Source organism: Apaloderma vittatum, unplaced genomic scaffold (assembly GCF_000703405.1).
Source record: "Apaloderma vittatum isolate BGI_N311 unplaced genomic scaffold, ASM70340v1 scaffold13927, whole genome shotgun sequence".
In the NCBI taxonomy this organism is placed as follows: Eukaryota; Metazoa; Chordata; class Aves; order Trogoniformes; family Trogonidae; genus Apaloderma; species Apaloderma vittatum.
Window position 1 is genome coordinate 33,794 of NW_009725772.1, and position 9,998 is coordinate 43,791.

The 9,998-nt window shown below is 44.1% G+C and overlaps 1 protein-coding gene across 1 annotated transcript in view; it reads right to left on the reverse strand.

The window, feature by feature from the left end:
- The window catches only part of LOC104276634 (ATP-binding cassette sub-family A member 9-like), a 19,974-nt gene that overhangs the window by 1,914 nt on the left and 8,062 nt on the right, over positions 1-9,998 (reverse strand). Inside the window, 19 exon segments of the mRNA XM_009873034.1 lie at positions 444-519; positions 999-1,141; positions 1,931-2,022; positions 2,252-2,366; positions 2,698-2,818; positions 3,502-3,593; positions 4,140-4,208; positions 4,398-4,508; positions 4,675-4,788; positions 4,954-5,124; positions 5,356-5,469; positions 6,020-6,157; positions 6,345-6,472; positions 6,932-7,098; positions 7,381-7,540; positions 8,091-8,210; positions 8,652-8,791; positions 9,405-9,495; positions 9,958-9,998. Of these exon segments, the coding sequence (XP_009871336.1) occupies positions 444-519; positions 999-1,141; positions 1,931-2,022; positions 2,252-2,366; positions 2,698-2,818; positions 3,502-3,593; positions 4,140-4,208; positions 4,398-4,508; positions 4,675-4,788; positions 4,954-5,124; positions 5,356-5,469; positions 6,020-6,157; positions 6,345-6,472; positions 6,932-7,098; positions 7,381-7,540; positions 8,091-8,210; positions 8,652-8,791; positions 9,405-9,495; positions 9,958-9,998 (2,203 nt within the window).

A 9,998-nucleotide genomic window follows, 5' to 3' on the forward strand; every position in this document is an offset into this window, starting at 1 on the left:
TGTCCAGCTACATCTTAATCCCTGGGAGTCTTTTAGAAGCCAAAGCTCTTGATTCCAAAATGCACGAGGAACAGGGTTTCAAAAAAACCCACTTCAGGTGTTTTAATTAACATTTTAATCTCTCAAAATCAGCTTTCTCCCAGACTCCCAGTCCTGTCAAAGCTCTGAATGTGGATTTCCATGCCATTTACTGGCAGATGCACGTGGTGGGACACGAATAGGTGATCACCCTGTAAATCCAGTTCATGGTTGGCACTTGTTAAACACACAATGCAGGAGGAGTTGGACAAGAGGAGGAGGCAGATTCTGCAGGCTGGATTTAAAAGCTACTAATGAAAACAAATCACAGCGGGCAGCCACTTTGACGAAGGTTTTCTGTGCAGCATGTTCAAGGAAGAAAGAGCAGGATTTGCTCAAGCAGCAAACACAAGCCTAACGTGTACCTTTCTGGCTTCTCCAGCAGATAACCTCCTAGCTGGGGTTTTTAAATGCTTCTGGAGATCCAAGGCCTTTGCTATGCTGTGGGGAATGGAAAAGAAAAACGCTGAAATGCCCATCCCTGGTTCCTAACGCTGTGGTCAGAGGTACTGAGGAACCAAAGTTTAGCATACCCATTTTGGCTGATAAGCAACATCGTGGGCTAGTTGGTGATTTTACTCCTAGCTCGGATGGTAAATTGAGAAATTTCTGCAGGACCTTAAGACAGTATTGCAGCTAATGAGAGAAGTGAGTTACTCATGCAACTGGCCATAAACTGGAGCAAGTTGAATCTTTTTTCTGAAGTTTTCTAGATAAAATAGGGCTAAAATCTTTATTGACTGAGAACAGTATAAAGCAGCAGATTGCATCAGAAGGGAGATCCCATTTCTCCAAATTAGAGGCATTGAAGGCACTGTCTCTCAATCACACTAGCCAGGTATGTTAGCAGAGAAGCCTTTCCTTCCCCTACGCCCCTGGAGAGAGGAAGAACCCAAAGCTGAAACCATTTGGCTACGTACCGGCTGATGACAACAGCAGCATCCCCTTTGCTCATCCCTCTCACGGCAGCGTACGCCTCCAGATGTTGCTGCACCCCAAGGTCCGGCCAGAGCGGGTTGCGCTGGGGGCAGCACCCGGCTCCATCGCTGCCCCTGAGCAGCACCTGCACAAACACACGTGCCTCCATGGCTGTTGTTCTGGGGTGACTCAATGAACCCCCCTGGAAAGACGGTAATGTTTTCTCCTGGAGGAACCTCATCAGAACGTGGGTAAAGACGGCCGGTGTTGCTGGGGTGATCATCTACTTCTGCTCACCCGGATCCAAGACAGCGTTTTCACAAAGCCAAACAGTATTTACTGGCATAAAACTTTTGGTAATAGTAACAACATATCATTTTCCTAGTAATACCTTTCTATTTCAAACATTCAGTCCCAAATCTGTAACAGCAATGGTATTTCCCCGCCCCCAGGACATGTGATTAATCATCCTGCGCATAATTAAGTGATGGACTATTACTAGCCCAACCACATTCGCATTTGTTTTCAATTTCCTGCTTTTGCAAGGCTGTTTATGAAGGGTGGTGGTGGTTTGTTTTGGGTTGTTCTTTTTCTTAGTTGTCAACATTTCTTACAAGTCTTGTGAAATTTTGTGATAGGTTTCAAACGCACACTGAGGATTTTGTGTAGCTCAAACCCTGAAACTACTAACATTGATTTTGATGAAAACTGGAACTAGCTTTGAATAAATCAACTCTTCTGTGGACTTACAGAAACTGTTGGGTTGGAAGGGACCTTTAAAGGTCATCTAGTTCTTACTTCTGTAAGTATCCAGGGCAGTATGTACATAAATTCCCTGACTTATGGGCTGCATTGCCAGCTTGCCTTATCACATCCTTAATTTGTAAAGCCATCAAGGTCATCCCCCCTCAGCTGCTCCAAAGGAATCACCTACCTCACCAGCTGTCGCCGTGATGTCTCCAGAAATCATGTGTATGGTCGTGGTTTTTCCAGCTCCGTTGGATCCTAGCAGACCTAATACTTCTCCTGGAACAAATATGTAAGAACTGTTAATTATTGTTAATAAGATCTTCTTTCCTGCATGCTAGGCAATATCTGAAAGTACATGAGAAGAAAGGGTGAAATTAAAACTGTGAAGGCAGGAGCTGGGTGTCTTGGCCACACGCGAGAAAATTCTAACAAAAATATGGTCTACAACTCTGACCTTCACATTAGATTTCAGTCATTTATAGGGAGTGCGGCAAAATACTCAAACCTTTTTTAACACTAAATGAGAGGTTTTTGATAGCAGTTTTCTTCTTTTTCTTAAAGATGGAACTGGCTTTCTTGTCTTCATATTCCTTGCGCAAACAGTTGACGACTATAACTGACTCCTGTGAAGAGATGAAGTGGGAAATAAAAATCTCTTCTTTTACCCCACGAGGCACCTCATCTGTTCTGATCATAAAGTATGACTCTTTAAAGAGAAAAATTCTGAATTAAAAGTCCAGAAAACAGCAACAGGAAAAAAAAAAAGCAAAAAAAAAAGCAGAATGGGAATAAAACTACAGTGCCAGCTAAACTCCTTCTGGTGCCAGGGCTGGAGGAGAGATGTGTACTTGGACCTCAGATCAGTAAATACTAAATGCATGAGCTAAGAAAGTAGAGACAGACCCAGAGATGGAGAAGGAAAAAGAAATCAAGCCCGAAGGCTGGTTTCACCTCCTCCTGCTGCAGGGATGCAATCACGCTCCTCGTCCGCTCCCTTTCTGCCTGGACCTCTGGGGACTCTTCCCCTGGGTGGTCCCTGTTCTGGTGGGCGACCGCTCTCCTCTGCTGGATCCTACCATGGAGGGGGAGAGGTGGTGTCATCAGGAATCACTTCCAAAAAGGCTTGACTTTGCAAGTTTGTTCCCAGGGCAGCGCCAACGCGACGCTCCGCAAAACTTATTTAAATTCAGGGAGCTGTTCCACAGACAGTGTTTGCTCAAATATTTATTCATGGGGCGGGGGGAAAAAACCAAAACCCACCAAGTCCCACTAGCACGCATGAGAAAATCCTTCATCGGTAAGTATTGACTGGTTCCCTGCATGACACATGTCAATGATCTGCTCAAGGAGAATTAAAATACAAGGAGTGTGTTTTCAAAGATATTTGGGCATCTAACTCGTAAGCAAGTCACATCTGTTAATGTCTGACAATTCAATATTTTAACAAATGGAAAAGAAGTTTAAGTCACATTTGTTGTTCTCTTTAGGACGTTGCAGTTCAATTGACCTTCTGCTGCAACACGCTGGGTGGGAATTTGCCTCCAGACACAATTCAGGGAAACACCAGTAAGTAAAGGTGAAAACTGTAATGACCCAAAGGAATAAAAAAATTCTTTCCTTTATTCTCAGTTTCCTCCTCTCTGGTTAAACTGGTTAAAAACTGAAACCATGAGCTTTATCACACTTTGCAAAACGTTTTTAAGCTCACTTTTCTGGTCAGGGTCCTGCCTGGCCCCCCCGCAGCCCCGGACACACCTGAAGATGGGATCAAGGTTCAGAACTGCTTCTCCATATCTCATCTCCAAACAGCGCAGGATGAAAGCGAAAATCACACAATGGATGAAAGGCTGAAAAGCGAAAATTAATTAGGTTTGTAGGGAGAAAAGCTAACAAGCTGCTCGATTAGTTTTAATCATAAAGGGGTGCAAGCAGGTGTGCTTTGGCTATTGGAAAAGTCCAAAGGGGAAGGAGTAAAATTGATGTTCTGCATACATTTCCATCTCACAGGCAGATCATTTGCACCAGCCTTGACTTCATACTGGAGTTTTAGCTCAGGGATCTGCACCCCTGCAGGCAGGTCCCACAAGATTCAAGATTGCATCTTCCTTTTGCAGCAGCAGCATTACATTGTGTAGTTGATTAATAATATCTCTGCCTTATATATGAGCTCCATGTAACCCTCCTATTTTTGCACGTAATGGTGCAGCATCCAGGAGCCACATGAGACACAGGCCCATGATTACTTGGATGTACCTCCCCTGCAATATTTAATGCAAAGCTTCGACCACAAAACCCATGGTTTGTTTATAGGGAGAGTAAAACAAGCCTGGTGCAATCCACCGTATTAGAACGGTCATCGTTTGCAGAACAGCCCTCATCAAATTGCTCCTTACTGCAAAGACAGCCACGAAGATGTGATTCCATGACTCAAGAAGTCCGATATAGGTAAACCAGGATGAATGCTGCAAGAAAAAACAGTCCCTTAGAAAAATCCCTTAGCACATGTGGCTCAGCGCAGGGTCAGAGAAAGTGTGGGATGTAACCCCCAGTTCAGTTGGCACTTTGAGACAGGCTACCTGGAAAGTGACTCTTGCTTTTCCAGTTTGCACTGTTAGGGCCATTATTGAATTTAGTAGGATGGGTTTACTTACTGGTGTAGTGAAGATCAGCCAGCCCAGCAGTGGAAACACAGGAAACAAAATAGAGAAGGTGAAGCAAAGCGCGTCATGTAGGTCACTGTGCATATAGAGAATTAAATTCACCTAGAGGAAAGCAGAAAAAGTATTTCCAATATTAATGTATTGTTAAAAACAGGCTGCTTGTCACTGATTTGGGTTATTCTGCTGAGTATCAGTGAATTTATAATGAAGCCTCAAGTGGCAAGATGTGTAAATCACACCCTCCAGAGTGAAGATTCGCTTCACTTACCAGAATGAAGATGAGAGACCAAATGTAACGATTGCTTCGCCCCGTGCGAAATTTAAAGGTAATTAAATAGACGAGGAGAACAAGAGATACCCCATAACCGATGACGCAAACGATCTAGAGAGAGACACACCAATATCAGCCACAAGGAGATGGATGTGAACACATGAAAATCCGCCTTGAGCGATCTATTTTGATTAAAACATGGAAAGCAAAAATCTCCCAGCGAAGCGAGGGAAGGGGATTCCCCTCTGCCCGTTTTCCTGTGGGCAAAGAGCTCACCAAGAGCACAATGGAGCTGGCTTGCAAGGGGCAGACGCCGCTCACGAGTAGCACAACCCCGAACATCAGGCACATCAGGATCCAGAAGAGCGGGACGTCCACCAGCACCTGCCCACACCAGTACGCCGAGGGGAAGAGCCCCGCGAGCCGCAGCTGGGCACGAGCCTGGAGCTGGGAAAGCAAGTGGGAAAAGGGACCCGATTCAGGAGAGCCTAAACCATCGTTCCTGCTCCTCCGTCTCCATTACCCTCACTCCTCCCTTCCCTGGCTGAGCCTTCCTCTCCTTTCCAAGCACTTTGAATTCTTTCTTAGTTCTAGTGTTGTTTGAAAACACATAATTCTTTAAAAAGTGCATTCGCAGTCACTTCTTGCATAAGACTGCTTCCAGCACGGGCTTTTTACCTTGTAATCCTCCATGCTGCTCACTGCAAAGTGAGGAGGCAAACCAGCAGCCAGGGTCAGCATGTAGCTGAGACAGAAGAAAAACACATCGTTCTCTACTTCTGAGATTTCTGTCTGTGGGAGAGAAATTCCAAGTTGTCAATAATCAGCAGTTAGCCAGCGAAAATCTGGCTAACTTGTTGCTCATAGGGTGGTTAAACACGCAAGTGAGCAGTAACACTAGTAGTAAATCATTTGGGTTTAAGATCATTTAAAATTTAATTTAGCAATTAAAAAAAAAAAAAGAAAGAAAAAGGCATTTAGCATCTTGGAGTTTGCAAAAAGTATTTGACTGTAAATTGCTGAGGATGGAGAGCATAATTTTGCTGCTGATTCTTGTCAAACGGATGCTGAAGAAACGTGGGGCTTGCAAGCATTACTGTTGCCTTCCTACCGTATTGCCCGAGCTTCAACATCTTAAGGCACTAAAACCCTGCAGAGCTCTTGAACACTGCTGAAAAAAATGCTATTAAATAGCTTCAGTACTGACTTCTGAGCAATCCCCCCATGGGATCACTGCCCCGGCTCCTGGGGGCTGCTCCCCCAAGTTTCGAACCCGTCCAGCCCTTATGGCTTCAGCGTGGCTGTTGCAATCGATTGTCACCGAGGCAGGCGGGATGCTCACGTTGTAAAAGGGGTCGCTCCAGATACGGATGCGGGCAGTGGAGTTGAAGAGCCTTAGGAAGGTGTTGCTGAGGATGTTCACGAGCACGGGGAAACAGTTGATGGGTTCGATGCCACACATGACCGTGAATCGGTAGCTCTGAAGATGGAAGAGCAGAAGCCGTTACCTCCTGCCCATGAGAGGGGTGAGGAGGAGCTGGCCCCTGATATTATTTAATATATCAAATATTCTCCCTTTTCCTGGTGTGTGTTCTGCTGTGTCTCAATCACATTTCATAAAACCCTCTTGATATATAGGATGGAAGAAGGAAAACAATGTCGCTCACCTTGCCTTCCAGGGATATTTTTATAGCTCCGTTATGCAGTGGAATGCTTGTGATGTTTTCCTCAAGACTTATTTCTGGGATTATGTTCTGAGTCTTCAAAGCAGCAATGAAATCTTCAATTTGTGATCCTGAGATCAAGTCAAGAATAGAAATTAGAATAACTAGAGTTACTAGTTTTTTTTGCCTTTGCAAAGCAAAGGTGTGTTAAAAACCCCAAACATTCAGAGTCACAGAATTATACTGAGTTGAAAGGGACCTTAAAGATCATCTGAAATCCAAGCAAACTTATATTTTCTCTATTTCTTTCTATTTTAATTAAACTGGTTGAAAGCAACATGCGTTTCCATGCTTAGTTGGTTTATTGCTTTTTTATTTACTATTTGTGTGGTTCATTACTCTTTTAAATATCAGCTACCAATAATCGTCACTAAAAGTGGATTTGTTTTGCTCAACCAAAACCAACTCCCAAAGCCAACAAAAATACATAAAGGAATGTCCAGAAAGAGTAAGGCAAGGCTGGTCTACCAAACTCTAAGAGGACTCAGAGTGGTGCAGAAAACAAATTAACATCTCATGTTCTTCTTCACCTGTGTCATTGAGGATGAGAAGATTTGTTGACTTGTTTTGAATTTTCTCTTCAGTGGGGAGAAAATACTTGCTAGCCCTGATTTCAAAGTCCTTAAAGCTGTCCAACAGTTGTATTACAAGGAGAATCACCAGCACTGGAAGGATAAATATTCCAAAGAACAGCAGCCTAGATGGAAAAACGGATTAGAAGTAGGTCCAGGGGAATTCCACCTTTAGCATTGAGAATGATAAGAGGAAATTTAAAACTCAAGGAATTCAGATCTCTACCAGTAAGTTCCAACTGTCCTTACTATGCAGCTTTTAAACATATTCTTCCTAATTCTCTGCTTCCAAACATCTCAATCGGTATTTAAATCTTCCCTCAGTTACTCAACGGAATGATCAAACCCTTTGGAAAGCACCAAGCCAGCACCAGGGCTGCAGAGGAGGCGAGATCTCTCAGACTTACATGGACCTGAGAAATTTTCCGTCGTGCTTTAGTTTTAAGAAGCGAACTCTCATTATGGCACACACTTGCTGCCTCCAGAGAGCCATCCCGCTCGCTGCCACCTTCCCCTCTTCGGACAAGCCTGGAAAGCTCCAGTCCTTCTCCTCAAGGTCTCTATCTTCTGCATGTTCATCACAAGAAATATCATTATCCACAAAGGGTGTTCAAAGCACACACTTCAACTGCAAACAATCAACAAGCATCTCCTGTTCGGAGTAAAGGAATGCTTTTATTTGTTAGCCGGAAAAGAAGAAAAGGCAGGAAAGGGGCCATAATTTATCCAGAACATCGTTTACATCAGTGAATTCAGACAGGCTGAACCTGGGCTGGTGTGACAACACACTCAGTATCTTCGCTGGCCTTGTGAAATGCCTTCTGGCTAGTTTGTCTCTTCCCACCGCCTGGTCTGAGCAGCAAACCTTTCAAAGGCAAACATACTTCCACCAGCAGCCTTCAGTGCGTGTGCTTAAAAGCCTGTGAGAAGTCAGGACTAAAAAATCCAGCCTTCTCCGAGAAGGTATTCCTCACTAAAAGAAAGTTGAATAGAGCTGCAACACTTGACCTACCAAAAACCTACCAAAATTCACGTTTAACAGAAGCGTATTAGATATTCAATGAAAACACATGCATATGTGGAACCTTAATTATGAAAATTGGACTTAATGTTTTACCTTCTGGATCGCCGGCTTCCTCACCCTGCAGCTTCAGGAAAACATCTTCCAGGGTTGTCCTGCCAACTTCATAATTAACAACCCCCTGCAAAAGACTGCTCTCGAGATGGCTGAACAGATCTGCACAACAGAAACAACCAGGCTCAGCCCAGTGACCAGGGCTAACGCTGAGCAGAAACTCAGACTGGCGTAACTTATGTTGTACGTTCTAGAGTTCGTGTCATTAATGTCCGGAACTCAAAAGCCGTGTCAAAATTATTGTGCTCTTTAGAGGCGAGCAGTAGAAAACTCCAAGTTCTTGATTGCCTTTCTAGTGGGAGAATGTCATCCTGAAACCAGAGGAGTCTCGGTGGATTTTAGTCTGTAAATTAATTTGTGGATTTTCTTTTGTTCACCTGCATTATTAGCATTAGCACATGTTTGTGCAGCTCTGGGCTTCCTAATCCCACACACCATGGAGCAGGGAATTTAGTTCTTCCCTTCACAGCAACTTCTGCTTTCTGCTTCTCCCACCACTTGTTTTTTCTTTACAGCCCTGGCACAGCGACAAACTTGTCTCACCTGGGAAGCTCTCGGTGTTTTCCAGAGGCAGTGAGTAACACAGCTCACCCTGCTTCTGTCCCTTGAGCGCAGCATCGGGGACGTACTGTCTGACCAGGGATGATGCAAGCTCAGGGTCACACAGGTCATTTATGCACATCCTGCTTGTGTTAAAAAGCAATTGCTATAATATTAAATGAGAAAAAAAAATATATATAAAAAAAATGCATGCGTCATCTTTTCAAAATACAAAGCCAGCAGTTGTTCCTCAGGCCATAAGGAAACCTCCGACACTGAGCAGCATTTCAGTGGGAATTTTTATAGACAGCTACAGTGCTCCCGGGTTTTGCCATGCATGTGTGAAATAGTTGAGGTTAAGAATAATGATCCTGGCCAGTACTGCTAGACCAAGAACACAGAAATTAAAATCCAGAGTAAACCAACTTCATATTAAAGCCGTTGTATGTCACTCTGGCACCACAGAGTGTGTGGGAATTGCAATTCCTTTCACTCCAATCCCCTTTTGGCTGTGAAGGAGGCTGCAAAGTCATTTTAGCTCCACGCTCGGAGCATTCAGGACTGGTTTCCAAAGAAAAGCAGCTTGCTATCCAAAGAAAGATATTTTTGGCAGCTTCAGAAGTCTCCTAAAATGAATTGTCAAGATCTCTATGACTCTATACAGAAATTCTGTGGAGACATAGACTCTACAAGATAATACTCGCATCAGCTAGAAGCTTTTCGTGAAAAGTCACGACCAAAAAGAAAAGGATTTACCTTAAGTGATAGCCAATTCCCCATTTTCTCTTCAAGTAGACAGATGAGCCAACACACTGTAATCTCCCATTTGAGAGGAAAGCTTTCCGATCTAAGGAGGTACGAACACAAAGGATTTAGGGGGGATTTACAACAGCACAGTAGACTGACCTCACTCTGCTCCCTCTGAAGCCAAGAGTCATTTTTGTAACAAAGTCAAGAGGAGCAAAATCAGGCCAGGGCTGAAGATTTTTGTCCTTTTTCAAACTGCCACCCTTCTCCTAAGCATCAAGGTTGATATTTTAAATTTTTTTTAATTTGTGTGGGTGCTGTTCCTGGTGCAGCCAGATAATACGCAACTGCTTCAACCTGAAGCAGAGCACAAGCTCTTGGAGGGGAACATCAGTCCAGTTTTAGCCTTTGCTCAGCCTGGGTTGGGTGGTTGCTATTGGACAAAACGTGTCCAGCAAGCAGAGACTGTGTCATGGTGGGACCCATATATGGGCTCTGCAACACAAAACCCCTTTGTCTGCAAACTGCAGTCAACCACAGCGTTGGTTGGAGCTGGGCTCACCAGCATGAGCATCGGCCTCCTGCATGGACTGGGTGGTGAAG